The sequence below is a fragment of the Mercenaria mercenaria genome, chromosome 19, assembly GCF_021730395.1.
Source record: "Mercenaria mercenaria strain notata chromosome 19, MADL_Memer_1, whole genome shotgun sequence".
Taxonomy (NCBI): Eukaryota; Metazoa; Mollusca; class Bivalvia; order Venerida; family Veneridae; genus Mercenaria; species Mercenaria mercenaria.
This window is the reverse complement of record NC_069379.1, coordinates 38,951,917-38,968,233: the sequence shown is the minus strand read 5'-3', so window position 1 is coordinate 38,968,233 and position 16,317 is coordinate 38,951,917. Positions and strand designations below refer to the sequence as shown.

Here is a 16,317-nt window from a genome sequence, read left to right as displayed (position 1 = left end):
AAATTCGAATTCTTTGTTTTTCCAACAATTTTTCAATTTTCTTGACGAGGTTTCGAAGCTCACTTATAATCAAATCCTCAAAGTCTTTGATACCATCTCCGTACATATGCAATCCTTTCGTTAGCAACTTCCGCAAGTCGCTATGGACGCCTCCGTACCCTTTCTTATACACGACAACTCCCTGACCACCAAAGAGAAAATGTTCCCCATAGAAATATCCAGGTCGATCGTTGAAAAACTGTTTATATGGATCACCATTCATTGCTTTTTGGAGCATTTCCGTAGAATTTAGTAAAACTACATTCGTATTAAAAAGCTTTAGCTGAACAATTGGTTCAATTTCTTTGCATATTCGAAACATTTCTGAGGCATGTTTTTCTCCATAATCTCCAAAGCATTGCCGAGCAAAGGCCATCCCGACGGTCCAGGAATGGTTTTCCCTTTCGATTTCTTTACTTTAAACAAATATATCAAACCCAGCAATGCAAGAATGATATAGTGTAACATTTCTAGTGATGTAACTTTTAGGCATACATGTATTTGTAACTTTTATTTCATTTTTATAGCTGTAAGTTGTTTTTACAGTTGTATCTAATTGCATAATTCAAACTGTTTTACAGTCGCTTTACAGCTGCAAATTGAAATATACAACTGTAAAATTAGTGTTATTATATTCTACAGTTGTAAATTTGAAATAATCATGACGGAAATTTTTTACAGCTGTATAGTAGTCGCAACTTGACCGCGATGGTTGACCTTAGGCTGATTATTCATATCGATTATTTGATTATAGAAATCAAGGGTGCTTAGGGTAGCCGTGTATATTTATATGGAATTAGTTTGTATATATTGCAGTATCAAAGTATATATACTTACATTTGATTAGTTAAAACGTTCCAATACACTAATTTATATGTACGCTAATTTATATTTCATTTTTCCCGTGCAGCTCGTGCTTTGCGTACACTCCTTTTCAACAATAGGTTGTGCCTCATTATGTATTATAATGCAAAGGTCAACCTTCGGGGTCAAATTGCGTCAACTATAACATTTCGTGATACCATTTAATTTTCGTTTCGCAACACTTCCCTAATTAGTGTCCGTATACATACTTGGTGCTATAGCGTTCCGCAGATAGCAGACATTGGCTATATTCATCTAGATTTTTACCAAACTTCCTTTTCTCAAAATTTCTTTATCAACCTAAATGTAACACAAAAAGTTACGCTTGGAGAGAAAAATAACAACGTCATAACATTTTCAACATAACAAGTTTTCATAATATATTACCCATTGCCGATCCGTTGGTAGGCTGATCACTACCAAATAGATGTTCCTATCGCATGCTAGGTAAAAATGGCGGTGTAAGAATTTAATGTCCCGAAAAGAGAAATTGAAAGAAGCGAAAAGTAGTAAATTCAGCAGGTTGTATTTAACGAACTGTAGTTTTCTTATATAAAAGTTAACATCCCCTTTTCTTTTTGTTTTTCTAAAGTAGAGATCTAGTTCTTTAGGGGAATATAAGTCTCTGAAAATCTGATATGCTAGAAAATGTCGAAAAACCGTTATAAAGTAAGTGGATTTCATATGAAATAAAGAATAGCTGGATTTAGTTCAGCCTGGTAAACATAAAATTACACAACGTGACTACCCTATAATATACGATAAATATAGTTGATGAACATGAAACTGGTTAATACGAAAACAAATAATAGTACAAACACGCTAAAGAAATAAAATGTTATTTCAATATAACTTATGGATATATAACTGGCTAATATAAAAAAAATCATAGCACAAACACGCTAAAAATCACGTTATTTCAATAAGCTGGTTAATATAAAAAACGTAGCGCAATTACGCTACAAAATAAAATGTTATTTCAATATGATTGATGGACATGAAAACTGGTTAATATAAAAGAACATCAAAGCACAAAAACGCTAAAAAAAAAATAAAATGTTATTTCAATATGACTGATGAACATGAAAACTGGTTAATTTTAAAAAGTATCATAGCGCAAACACGCTTAAAAAAGAAATGTTATTTCAGTATGACTTAAGAAGATGAAAATTGATAATACATATAAGGTTATAAAGATATGACCCATGAACATGGAGACTGGTTAAAATAATTTCATAACGCGAGATATGATTAACCTTTAGCCTGTTTTACCTTTGCGACCAGTGCAGACCAAGATCGCTATATATAGTCAGTAAATTTTCAGTGAACACCCCTTTGAATAATAAATGATATTGCCCAAATTGAATGATGAGCCAGTCCATTTTAGAAATTTAGCAGGGTAAGGGTTAATAGACATGAAAATCAAACAATTGAATGATAAAATTTGTGTAGGATTAAGCATTTCCTGATGTTCAAGATCAAACACATCTAAGAGAGATAGCAAAAATCTTCAATGTTATGTTACGTTTTACTGCGTGAAAAAACGCGGTAGATATGATTTCCATATAATTTACCTACAGCACGAATGTTTTGATGAATATATACTACCCCAAATTACTTTCAACATATTGCTTTCACTTTCTATTTTATACCCATATCAAGTCTGTCAAAAATACGGCTTGTATTCCACAAATAAATACGAACAGGCAGAAAAAAATCCTTATTGTACCTATTGCATTGTGTGTTGCCTGACTATTTTCATTTATGCTTCTGTAATACGCGCACACGAAACTACACGCAGTTCTACTTTAACATAAATAAACAATGAAAATTTTGAGTTTTGGATTTTGCAAGGTCGAATTTCAATCAGCGCTTGGACGACTCTAGTGATTCGATCTGGCAAAATCCACTCCAGCCGATAAAGTATCCAAGATCAAGCTAGTATCATAATAATCCTATACTGTCACTAACAAATTACAGGACTTTCTTAATTTCTAACCCACTTACTTAAATCTAGAGCCAAGTCAAGTTACACTTTATTAATAAGGTTGATTTTGTTCCTACTAGTGTAATATGATTACGTCTATTGCATTTACATAATTATACTGACATATTGAAAATATTCAAAAGGTAGCGTAGATATCCTGGAAGCAGAGCACACAGGAAACATCGTTTTTGCCAAACATCGCCGAGGGCCGCAGTAGAAACTGTAGAGAAAAGTATAGCGAACGGGTTGCTTCAAAATTTTAACCAGTACATGTTAGTTATATGTAAGATACAAAAACGGATGGTATAGAGAAAGGGATATGGGTATTAAACTACTTAGAAAATAATAATACATAATATCATTTCAAATAACATGACTACAAGTATATACCAACAAAATATTTCAGAACTGAATATTTGGATAAGTGCAAGCTAAAGTCTGTTACACATCTGATAAAAACAAACTCTTATCATGTCTTTTAAAACGATATTATATGTGAGCTGTATATGTTACTTTTAACTCTGTCTTTTATCTAAGAAATGAACGTATGTTCGGATTCAGTGTCTACATTAATTACACTCTCTTTTCAACTCTGCAGTAAAACTCTTTCGGTAGGGTTGCCACATTTATTTCAAAATCTCCTGACCTCGTGTCACATGAGCCATATTTTCCTGGAGATGGTGTGAAAGTCCATCGCTGAAATAATGTGGCAGTGTACAGGAAAAGCCGAGTTCGGGAGAAAGTATCTCCCAAACACTGCCGTCGCCCAGTACTGAAAGGAACCCAACTGCAATGAGATAAAGAAATTCGTGACTATTGATAACTAGTAACTGTTAGGCAAAGAGGATAAACATAAACAAACAAACAAATAAGGAACCTCTTTTCAAGTTATATAACAACCGAAACTTAACGTTTAATGTCAAGGTCAACTTTTCATTTTTTCACAAATAAGGTACTAACTCAGATGTCACTCTACATGGCATATGTCTCTAAATTCACTAACTCAGATGTCACTCTACATGGCATATGTCTCTAAATTCTCTGTAAATGTTGAACTGCTAACTAACAAAGAAAGGAGAAAGAAAGTATCTTAATATTAATTCCAGTTAAATGTAGAACTGTTTCCTGACGAATGAAAGGATAAAGAAATATCTCAATAGATTTTTGCTGTTGTTTTTAGGAATTTTGGTGCTTATTTGTTCATAGTTATGTTATATGCACAAATGCAATATAGTTTATGTCTGCTTTATTTTAAAGGCTTCATATAGTAATCGATGTAATGTATTTTACATGTCTTCTGGTTGGAAAGGATATATACTGTAATAACAACAGAACATTCTCCCTGGTAATGGACACCGACTGACATTCGGCAATATCCGTGCGATTATATATTTTTCGTATGCATTTCGGCATGCTTCGGTTAAAATAGAGCATTGTTTTTCATAACAACCGAAAAAAATGCCGAAATTACACACTGAAAATACGGAACTGAACGACATGTCACAGAGTGAGAAAAATGTGCAGTCAGACCGGGACTCGAATTTGGGGCCTCGGAATACCGTTCCGATTCTCTAACGTGTGAGCTACCCGGCCGCCTACACACCTTCTCCTTGTTTTAATATTCAAATCGTGGCACGGTATAGGACTTGAATATTGAAACAGGGAGAAAATTTGAAAACGGCCAGGTAGCTCTGTCGGTACAGCATCGGAATAGCATCCCCAGGCCCCGGGTTCGATCCCGGTCTGGCTGCACATTTTTCTCACCCTGTGACAGAAAAATGCAGATTATCGTTTAAGGATTTACTACATTTAAGAATCTGGAAATACAAATATAGAACATATATACATGTATTTGATACGGAACGAAAATCTTACTTGCGTCTGTAAACATGGGTTCTTGGTATCATTTCACCGTTTTCATCAAGGAACCTTTCCGGTTTAAATTCCCAGGCATCTGAACCCCATATCTTTTCGTCGTGGTGAATGAAGTTCAAATTTGGCAAAACCTTTTTAAGAAAGAAAACACCACTTTTACGTCTCAATGAACGTTCACGGTTACCTCTGAACTGACCGTTGAAGTTAACGAAAATCTTTCAATTAAACAACAGATTTTAAGCCATTCTATAGTGTAAAATCAGTGCTATGTGAAATGAAGTGTGTTGCACATTTCATAACCTTCTATGAACAGACTCAATCAAACTGAGTCTACCATTATTTTGCTTGGATGCATTTATAGCAGTCTTTGAGAGCCGTGTTGCATCTGTTAAAATGTCTCCAAGTACTTGGACTCAATGTTGTTATAATTTCTGGACCTGTGATAGCATGCAGTACATTCAGCTTCAACACAATAGAGGTCCGCGTAAGCCGACACTAGGGGTACGTGAAGGGTGTCGCACATTTCTTTAACTGTCATGAACAGATTCATTTTATGGGACTTAATGGTTGTCGCATATTACATTACCTATCATGAACAGACTCAATCAAACCGAGTCTGCTGTGATTTTGCATGATTGTTTTCAATGCTTCTTCAGTATCTTCTCATAGTTTTTACGATATCTTCATGCTCAGTGGACTTATTTTAACAAAGTAGTATGTATTAATAGGGTAACCTTCTCGGCGATGAACAACATGCATGTGGATGATAAAAACGCATTAAATGATGCGGTTGAATCATTGTGGTTGAAAAGCTGAGACAGTATATCGAAAATTCGCATATTACTTTATTATTACCAAAACGGAAATCAAAGCTGAAGTAAATGTTGAGTATTGACAGACTGCCGTACCAATATGCTACAGTTGCTAGACAAGCAAAATAGTTTAAGCAAAGTAAATCATCGATTGAAGATGGCCCAAGATCAGGGCGCCCCTTATCTTTTTTCAATGAAGAGGACGTTACTGTGGCTAAACAACATATACGAATATGTCCGAAAGACCGTTTAGGATATATCAGGTAGTGTGGCATTAATTCAGGAGTAGCTTTTAGTTTATTTAAGCATTTACGATGATCGTGATCATAGGCAGATATTTGATATCGTATCAGATGATGAAACATGGATTTCATTCCACGAGCATCACGTGAAAAGGTCGTGTGGCAAAATGTTATATGAAACGCGTTTAATACACTTTTTTTTATGTTGGGGATTTGAAAGCCAAATTACCTTTCCCTGAGTACAAGACTAAGTTTCCTTTATCCCGAAACTCTACTACCAGCAGTAATGCGCCACTACACGGAGGCCCGTCCAAAAACCAGGGGGCATGACAGAAGGCTGCTGAAATACAATGCCGCCCCGGCTCATGTTTCCACAATCGCGCAAGAATACCTGACATCCAAAAGACTAAAAACCTTACTATACCCTCCCAATAGCACAGATCTTGTCCCATGTGATTTCTAGCGAATCGTTGTCTTGACGGATTAAAGGATGTGTATTTAACTCTTACTATGCTAAATTTCTAAAATGGACTGGTTCATCATTCAATTTGAGCAGTACCATTGATTATTCAAAGGGTTCTTACAGCAAATCTTCTGTTTGAATAGCGAACACGGATGTGCAGGCGGATCTTGGTCTGCACTGGTCGCAAAGGCAGAATCACTTCCCGCCAGCAGACTAAAGGTTAAAGTCTGAATGGCTGTTGGTAGAGCAGTGTTGCAAAACACTTATAGTATACCTAAAAGTGTTTATCATGAAGCATTTACCGGATGGATCATACTACAGTAGAAGTGTATGGCGGTCAAGGATGTATACTTCGAAGGCCTCAACTAGTCAAATATTACCTTATACATGATAGATCAGTTTGACGCGCCACAATATGCAATGCTTTCAGAACGCCCCTCGTTAAGTTTATAGCTTATAAGTATCAAATATTTCTCAAAACAGATCATTCTTACCAGTGAATTTGCTGGAATGTCATAACCCTCGAACTGCAAGTTAGGGCGACAAATATGAGGTGCGCTAAGAGGGATAATTGTGATCAGTCGTTGTACTTCCATCGCAACTGCCTCCATGTAATTGCAATTTATTCTGTCATCTACCGTCGGCAGACGATCTTTGCCTATGACGTCATCTATCTCCTTCTGTACCCTCTCTTGACACTCTGGGTGACTCATTAAGCACAACATCATACTGCTTAAAGAGCACATAGTAGTCACAAGGCCTTAAATATAGAATTTACACGCTTTTTGATAATCATATCATCCACTTAAGAAATTGATCAGTTTAAATCAACACATCAGCTTACAAGTACATGAATACTTATAAGAAACAAAGTATACTTAAGATACTCAGCAGCTTATAAGTACATGTATGTTTCAAAAATAGAAAGTAAACAGAATGTTCTACGGTGGCATAGAGGGGACATAGGAAATATTTTATTTATCACGTGCGCACGTGATAAGTATCACGTCCACACGTGTTAGCTACCACGTGCGCTCGTGATAAATAAAATATTTCCTATGTGAACATGATAGCTATCACGTGCGCACGTGATAAATAAAATATTTCCTATGCGAACGTAATAGCTATCACGTGCGAACGTGTTAGCTACCACGTACAAACGTGATAGCTAACACGTGCGAACGTGATAGTTATCCCGTGTGCACGTGTTAGCTAACACGTGCGCACGTGATAAATAAAATATTTCCTATGTCCCCTCTATGCCACCGTAATGTTCTTGTCAGCTTATAAGGTTAAAGTTTGTACGTATATCACTTTATAAGAACATTGATAAATTGAACAAAAAATAATGTAGAATTATTTTTTTCATCCGCTTACAAGTACTGATTCTATAAGGAATAAAGTGAACCGAATTTTCTCGTCCGCTTTTACTTACGTGGATTACTTGCCTTATTTATGTGGACAGTGTCTACTCAAGAAGTCTTTCAAAATATAAAGTGGTATCGACTTTCTCATTAACTCAGGGATTATATTTAGAAATGAAGTGGGCCACATTTTTCATTTACTTACACAACGTAACTTCAGTCTTTAAGAATACCATATAAAAATCTATTTAAGACAAAAACAAAACAAACCGTTAGATTAGTATTCATAGAGAAAAAACACAAACATGATCATGCAAAAATATCTTTTATTTTTAAACTACATTGTATTTTTTTTTAAATGATTATTTCGAAAAATATCTGACTCGGAACTGAACCCAAATTGCCCCTGCAATAAAACCCTCCTATCTTGTCCAGTCAAAAATAAAAGGTAAGAGTGGATTTCGCGAAAACACAGAGCACCCCAAACTGGCAAACACAACCATAGAGTCATGCATCTCAAATTAGACCTACAACAAACTTTAACGGAAAAATATTGCAGACGGGTTGCTTCGAATACATTTTAATTATACGAAAAAAATACAAAGATGGTTAAAGGTTAGGATAAAGGGGTAGGAGAGTTAGGGAAAATCCAAAATAAGCAAGACAGAGAAAGCCACACTCCAAAACGCAGTCTCTCTACACCACAAACCACAGTAGCGAAGACACGTTCACAATTTCTCTCCGCAGTATGAACTTTATAAAACGCCTCTTTCATACACTTGTACTAAATTATGTAATTATTTCAACGTTGCATCACAACCGTCATTTTTTGCCCTACTCAGGTTCCAGGAATAGTCGAATAGTTATTTTTTTGTTCGTGAAACACCTTATATCCAAATCATAACTTTGTCCTAGATAGACTTCTTGAAACGGGCCAAAGGACACTGTGAGCGAATCTAATCTGCCTCCATTAACAGGAGTGAATCTAATCTACTTCTTGTAACAGGCCAAATAACACTAAGAGTGAATTTAATCAGCTTCTTGTAACAGGCCAAATGTCACTAAGAGTGAATCTAATCTGCTTCTAGTAAAAGGCAAAATGACACAAAGGTGAATATAATTTGTGTACACATCTTATGATCATATTAGCAGGAACAGCATTGTATAAAAGAACCAAATGTTTATTTCCATACCCGAGTGAATAAAATATAAAATAGTGGAACGGACAGGAGGCGTTTTTGTTAAGTATGACTTCTATAACATAAACAGCAGGAGAAGCCAATCAAGAATGTTTTACAAAGTATTCTTCAAGGTTTCCTGACCTGCTGCAACCATTTCTAGAACGATTGATATCAGTCTCTCTTCCGTGAGAATTACGTTGTCAGATGCATTATCCAGTTCTTTATTCCTTTCTTCCAGGAGAACATGTACCAGACCACGTGTATTGCCCGGTTTGTGGTTCTCCTGAAATACAATTAAATCATTTTAAACATCGTATTTATAACGAATAAACAGGAATGTGGATTTTTTTCTGTATGTAACAAAAATGTTTTTTTTTTCACACTTTGTCAAAAATCAAACTTGCCCAAGTAACAAATAAGATCAAAGAATTTTGAATAACAATCATTCTTAATTTCCTATTATTGTGAAGAAAAAAGCATAAAGCACAAAACTTTGAAGGTTTGTAGATTGGATGTAGGTTATATGCTCTTCATGGTAGTTACTTACTAATAGGGAGATACGTTTAAACTTAAAATTGCCATTTTCTTTCGGAGCAAATATTAATAATACAATGACTATGGGTTAATCAAAAGTCGTATACTGTAAAAGTCTAATATTTCGCGGGTTGTTTTTCAGCGATTTTCCGATTTCCTTTTCTTTCGCGAGTTTTTGAATTCGCGACATTGGCCTTCTTCGCTACTTTAGCGAGACAGATGAATTCGCGATAGAGTTCATTAGCAAAATTTCGCCAAAAGAAAAACCTCGCGAAAAAATAGACTTTTATTGATTATTAATATAAGTAATTACAAGCGTTGGACTTACCTTCACCTTTGTGTAGTATCTGTCAATAAGTCTTCGCCTGGTCTTAACCATCTTTTGGTATTGCTCTTTATACAATCCAGGTAGATACCGGATGAATGGAAACTTAGAATACACGGCATTAGGTTTGGCAGTGTACATAAATATAACCAACTTGTCGAATTCCCAGAACAGGTTTATATCGTCATCATCTTCGTCTAGGGACTCACCTATGAGCTGGGTATTTAAGATTTGCATGTGAGTATTAATATAGGTACAATGTATAGGAAATCCAAAGGCATATGCTTATTGAACGCAGGCTAATGATTATGATATTACGGTTGTCTCTTTTATGTTACTAGTAGGGGCGTATCTGGGCATACGCCTATACGCCTGTGCGTACAATTCAAATTCGGCACCGTGAAAATGAAAGGGCCTAAAATGCTATAAATGCAATAAAATGTAAAGCCGAGGGAGGTTAGGTGGCTATTTAATTTCTTCAATTGAACAATCTTATCTGAATGAGATTATGGTAATATCAAATATTAGAAATATTAGACTGATTTGTGTTATTTTAATAATCGTGAATATAGAAAAAGACATAAAAAGAAGCATAGAGCAAAAAACAAAACAAAACAAAAACACAACAAGAGACACAGGTTGCCAAATAGGTCTGCCGCAAAGAGTAACACGCATGCAAGCAAAATACAAAAACTGACAGCGTTGACAAAACGAATGGATAAAGGAACAAATTGGGCACTGCCCAAGAAGGGCCAATGCCAACACATTCGAACGATACATCTATTTATATCTTTCTTCTTTCCAAATCATACACTGGTTACAGAGAAGTAATTTTACAGATGAAAGCTGGTCTTACTGACAGTGCTTTTTCTGTGTATCATATTTGCAGTGCTGATAAATTTTCATCAGTGGAATCAATACTTAGTCTACTAAAACCAATAGCACAAAAGTTAACAAACCTCAAATAATGAGTACGGACATAACAACTGGTGTCGATAATATTATTTTAATTATTTCAAATATCGTATATTTTTAATTTAACTGGTAAAGGTTTCCACAACTATTTCATATGATCTTGATTACACATGTGTATATTGGGCATCACTTGGTTAAAGTTTCCTATAAAAGAAATTTCGCATAGATATGTCTCACAAGAAACAAAATGCCCAATCAATGGCAAACTTAAGTAGAAACATTAGAATAATGAAAGTAAATCAAGTGTATTAATGCCATAGAAAATATGCAGGTAAACCCTGAAACATTTAGAAAGTTTAGTTTAAGGTGAGCAATATTTTACAAGAACGTGTTTGTGTGTCAAAGGAACTATCCAGCTTTAACGGTGTGTATTGTTGGGAAGAAATCCCGGTGCCTCCTTCGGACATAACATAAGCCATGAACTGGTACGTGGATAGAGCCATGAGCGAATACAAGGCACAGAAAATATCTCAAAATAATACTAGATCCGAATTTTACATTTGTAAAGATGAACAGTTAATACATATAGTTATATGTAAATATACAATTAACAGTACAATGTAATACTTTTAAAATAAAACAAAATGCATGTATAGCTAAACACAGCATTAATATTTAATACTAGTACAAAAAGTCTAGCCAATGATTTATATTTAATAAAAATATACTAGTATGTATACTAACTGGATGTTTTAGATTTAGAACACCACTTCCGAAGAATCATTTTGCCACTAACTCCAAATACTCTGTCAAAAAGATTCTATGGGGAAAATAATTCAGGAAGCCACGGAAGGTCGGTGGTTCTACCTAGGTGGCCGCCCATGATGAAATAATGTACGGAGGGGCATCTGGGTTCTTCCTCCATCATCAAAGTTCCCATATGGCCCAAATTATGTCGGTTCGTCGTTATACCTAACGTAATGTATTGTGCATGCAACTTTATACAGCAACGACCCGACCGAGCGCTCGATTTCTACAAGCATATCAACATAATACTATGTATGTCCATTGAACCTCGGTGTACTTAATTTGGGCATGTCGGAAAATTTGTTTGCACAAAAACAGGACACCTGTCTCACTTTGCTGTTCAAGTTTCAAATGACATGTGTTTTACTGGAAAATCAAGACAGCAACAGAACAAAACTGATCAGCCGATGTCTCGTGTAGCTAAATATAACACTCTTGGCGTGATATTGAATATTTTTTAATGGTCGCACTTAAATCTATCAATTTATATCCAAATCTGGATACCGAAATACCATTTGGCTATTTATGCAGTTTGAATTTGTGTTTTCTAACATTAGATGTTGTTAAGTAAGTAGAAAAAAAACCTACGTTGCGCGTGAGAAAACATAAAATATTTGCAATGTGTGCATTTATCTAAAACCTGTCTACATGCAAATGCAGAAGTCATGCGTTAAATTAAACACTGATTTCAAAAACGATATTAAAAACTAGTATAACCTTAGTGTTAAAGTATTGCCTATGCAATCTTCACATTGATGATGGTAACAGCTTTTCACATTGTTCGAATATTCGATTTATTTCACATGTGTAGCAGTTGGGATTAGGTAAGAATTTAGATGCAGATTCCCTAACACGCATATTGTTAGATATGCAATATGCATGCGCGGGTCTTGGCAGTTGCACAATAAAATACATAATAGAATGGCAGTGTCATTAAAGATTCTTTTCAACTTTGCCTTGTCCTGTAACGTACCAAAACTTGATATATGGGTCGGAAAATCTTTCTACTGATCAAAATGCTCTTGTCTTTTCAACAGTACAGAAATACATCCTCGCTACTGGGCGATTCACATCGTAGTCTGATCCACGATCAATAACTTACTTGAATGTTGTCTTTTGAAGACGAGTAGCACTCAGCATTCAATATGTTTGAAGTATTAAGTGATCTACAATTCTTTGTCCTCATCTTGATGGTCTATTATTTTATTATATATATATATATATATTTTTTTTCTTCTCTACTCTCCAAAATATGTTTGCTTAAGTAGTCGTACACTAAACATCGCAAGACAACTTCAAGGAGCTGTATTAATATAAGCCTCTACAGGTTGTTTACATATCCTTAGACTAGAAAGCTATGTTCATGTTATTATTTATTGCTATATAAAACTGTTTGACTTTGTGTGTAATTTATAATGAAAATAAATATTGTTTAAACTAATGGCAGTGTTTTGAAACATAATAAGAGTTACTATAACAGTAGCTCGATCTAGGATGCTGTATTCGATTGATCGGATCTCACGAGGTGCGCAAGGCTGAGTGTGATCCGTCCTTACAAAATCCTTGAGACGAATGTATGATAATACATAGTTTATATCAAAGATGGGTTATCAACATATGTTCGATCCCATATCAAATTGTCAGACAAAATTCCAATCCCCGTCGATCTCTGACACAGTTTGTATGCACATGTTCGAACTTATTTAAATAGAGAAGTTTTAAAATTGAGATCATATATTAAAAATTTCAAAATAATGTTTGCATTGCACGTATATTTTCAAACAAAATTAATGCAAAATAAAATCATTGTACTGGTTTTTATTAAAATCACCTATTATGTGTATTTCATAGCATTACAAAGGCAAAAAAAGGAAAGTGCGTTCAACAGTACCGAACATGTACTCCAATTTTGATTTCTTAGCACAGAGATAAAATCAACTCCCGGTGTCTCAAAATAGCTTATTAGAAATTCAGCTTAAGTCAAAGAATTTTTGATCTCCACAAAAGTGCCTTCTTAAAGTATGTATAATATCAGTATATGATATCATTTCAAAGGTCAAAAAAAAATCCTATTAATGTTCCTTGCAAACTATTGTTGTTATATATAACAAAGTATCGAAACATTAAAACGCCCTCCTAGACATACTTTGCTGTAAATTAAGTTGAAAGACATGTACACAAAACGGTGAATTTCTTAACTGGTGTTTACCTACTTACCAAGATGGAGAATAAGTTTGAACATACCTGGTATTAATTATACTACTTATAGATGAGAATAAGTTGATACCTATTACCAAGATGGAGAATAAGTTTGATAACCTACTTACCAAGATGGATAATAAGTTTGATAACCTACTTATCCAAGATGGAGAATAAGTTTGATAACCTACTTACCAAGATGGAGAATAAGTTTGATAACCTACTTACCGAGATGTATAATAATTTTGATAACCTACTTACCAAGATGGATAATACGTTTGTTAACCTACCTTTACAGAAAAAAATAGACTGTGGTGAATGGTCGGTGAATGAATGGTTAATAGAATGTGAATGAAGTTGGGATCATTAACTTTTCATTAACTTTTCACATGCAAATGAGGTCTGCGGTGAATGTCTGCGATGAATGAGCTGCAAACAGTCTGCGGTGAATGAGCTGCGAGCTGCATGTCTGCAGAAAGTTTTCGTCTTGTAGTTTCAGAAGAGATGTTTTTTTAAGAAAATATATAGTTGATGGATGAATAGGTGGACAGACAATGAACAATCACAAAAGCTCATCCTGGCACTTAGTGGCAAATGATTTAATAAGCTAGTGAATTAGCTTGACACCTCTATATATTTACATGTACAAGAATTCAAAGTCATGAAAACTGATGACAAAAATATGTCTGCATCTGTTAGGAACTACATGAATCAAATAAACTGAAAAAAAACAACACATTTTTCTTTTGACATGCTTTGTGTATATCAAAGACAATTAAAAGGAACTTACTGTAGCTGATACCATGCTATTAACATAAATCTGCTGTACACTGCATGGTCCTGAATTTCAAACTATACTAACCATTTTGCCGCTAAAACTGGTGCAGCTATCTTATTCAGAAATCATGAAATTCAAGTTTCTCCGGTGAATAGAAAGTCAATTAATGATACAATAACTAAACATATCAAGTCCTGTGGTGAATAAGAAGCGAACACTGGAGTCTGCGGTGAATAGAATGTTACAAAATAAGTTTGATCACCAATCATTAACCGGATGCGGTGAATGAACCGCGAACTGCTGCTGTGAATAACTCCATTAACTTTCTATTCACCAGAGAAGGCTTGTTCTGTAACGGTACTAACCAAGATGGGTAATAAGTTTGTTTACCTACTTCCCAAGATGGTTAATAAATTTGATAACATACTTACCAAGATGAATAATAAGTTTCTTTACCTACTTACCAAGATGGATAATAAGTTTCTTTACCTACTTACCAAGATGAATAATAAGTTTGAAAACCTACTTCCCAAGATGGATAATAAGTATTTTTACCTACTTACCAAGATGGATAATAAGTTTGATAACCTACTCACCAAGATGGATAATAAGTTTGATAACGACATTTTAATTGTGTTGATAAATTCAAATTCTTTGTTTTCCAATTTTTCAATTTTCTTGACGAGGTTTCGAAGCTCATTTGTAATTAAATCCTCAAAGTCTTTGATACCATCTCCGTACACATGCAACCCTTTCGTTAGCAACTTCCGCAAGTCGCTATGGACGCCTCCGTACCCTTCCTTATACACGACAACGCCCTGACCACCAAAAAGAAAATGTTCTCCATAGAAATATCCAGGTCGATCGTTGAAAAACTGTTTATATGGATCACCATTCATTGCTTTTTGGAGCATTTCCGTAGAATTTAGTAAAACTACATTCGTATTAAAAAGCTTTAGCTGAACAATTGGTCCATATTTTTTCGCATATTCGAAACATTTCTGAGGCATGTTTTGCTCCGTAATCTCCAAAGCATTGCCGAGCAAAGGCCATCCCGACGGTCCAGGAATGGTTTTCCCTTTCGATTTCTTTGCTTTAAACAAATATATCAAACCCAGCAATGCAAGAATGATATATATGAATATATCCATTTTGTACAAAGACGCACAGTTTACAATTAAATTGATATTTCATACAGCGCAAACATGCACAATTAACGTATATCTGGATATCCTATGCATGACTGTAAATTTCTTATGTTTAATGCATGTGATTTTATGCAAGATAACGCATGTTTGACACATGACTGACACTACAGTCACGTGATCACTTCAAGGTACAAGGATGCTAATATACGTCATCAGCAGATACGCGCAGCACTTCCCGGTGCTTCAACAGATACATTTGCCGTTATTTCGTTGATAACGGATATATAAGTTTAAAAACGACGTTTCTCATTACAGATCTGGTACAATTGTTCTGCGCATGGCTGGAAGTGATTATCTGTCGAAGTACACGGCAAAGATATGCATTTATTTGCATGTTCGCATGCATTTAGTGCATAATATGTGTAATGTACTAACTAAAGGTTAGGGTTATTATCACCATGTTTATAAAAATACATTTAATTTTAAAGATACTATCATTCAAATCGCTTGTATCCGGTATATACCAAAGTCTGTAATATATCACTGGCGCACTAGATCTGTTTTTAGTCTCAGTCAATTTAGAAAAGATATATGGTCATAAATACCTGCATGTGTCTCTAGTTTATCGCTACTGTGTGCCTCTTTTAAAGTGAACATTCCTGCGCAATTTACTACATGGAAACACTTCCCCTACTTAGGTAGTTGTGGTATGGACCCGTAAAAACAATTGGAAATGTTCGCGCAATGGAGAATATTAGTGAGTTACTTCCCCTGATTATGTCCA

The 16,317-nt window shown here is 34.9% G+C and overlaps 1 protein-coding gene across 1 annotated transcript; it reads right to left on the bottom strand.

The window, feature by feature from the left end:
- Positions 1-25: 25 nt before the first annotated feature.
- On the bottom strand, positions 26-15,635 carry LOC123542170 (cytochrome P450 2D3-like). The gene is made up of 6 exons (XM_045327868.2): positions 14,982-15,635; positions 9,690-9,902; positions 8,969-9,110; positions 6,777-7,042; positions 4,766-4,896; positions 26-3,677 (listed from the first exon to the last, which is right to left on the bottom strand). Exons 1-6 carry the CDS (start codon positions 15,534-15,536, stop codon positions 3,464-3,466), a joined length of 1,521 nt encoding a protein of 506 aa, XP_045183803.2. The 5' UTR covers positions 15,537-15,635; the 3' UTR covers positions 26-3,463.
- Between the last annotated feature and the right edge of the window lie 682 nt (positions 15,636-16,317).

Coding starts and splice junctions, on each gene's coding strand:
- LOC123542170 (XM_045327868.2), bottom strand. CDS start 15,536: ATGGATATATTCATATATATCATTCTTGCATTGCTGGGTTTGATATAT. Junction 9,903..14,981: donor CAAACTTATTATCCATCTTG/GTGAGTAGGTTA, acceptor TTAAATACCCAG/CTCATAGGTGAGTCCCTAGA. Junction 3,678..4,765: donor ACCCATGTTTACAGACGCAA/GTAAGATTTTCG, acceptor ATCTCATTGCAG/TTGGGTTCCTTTCAGTACTG.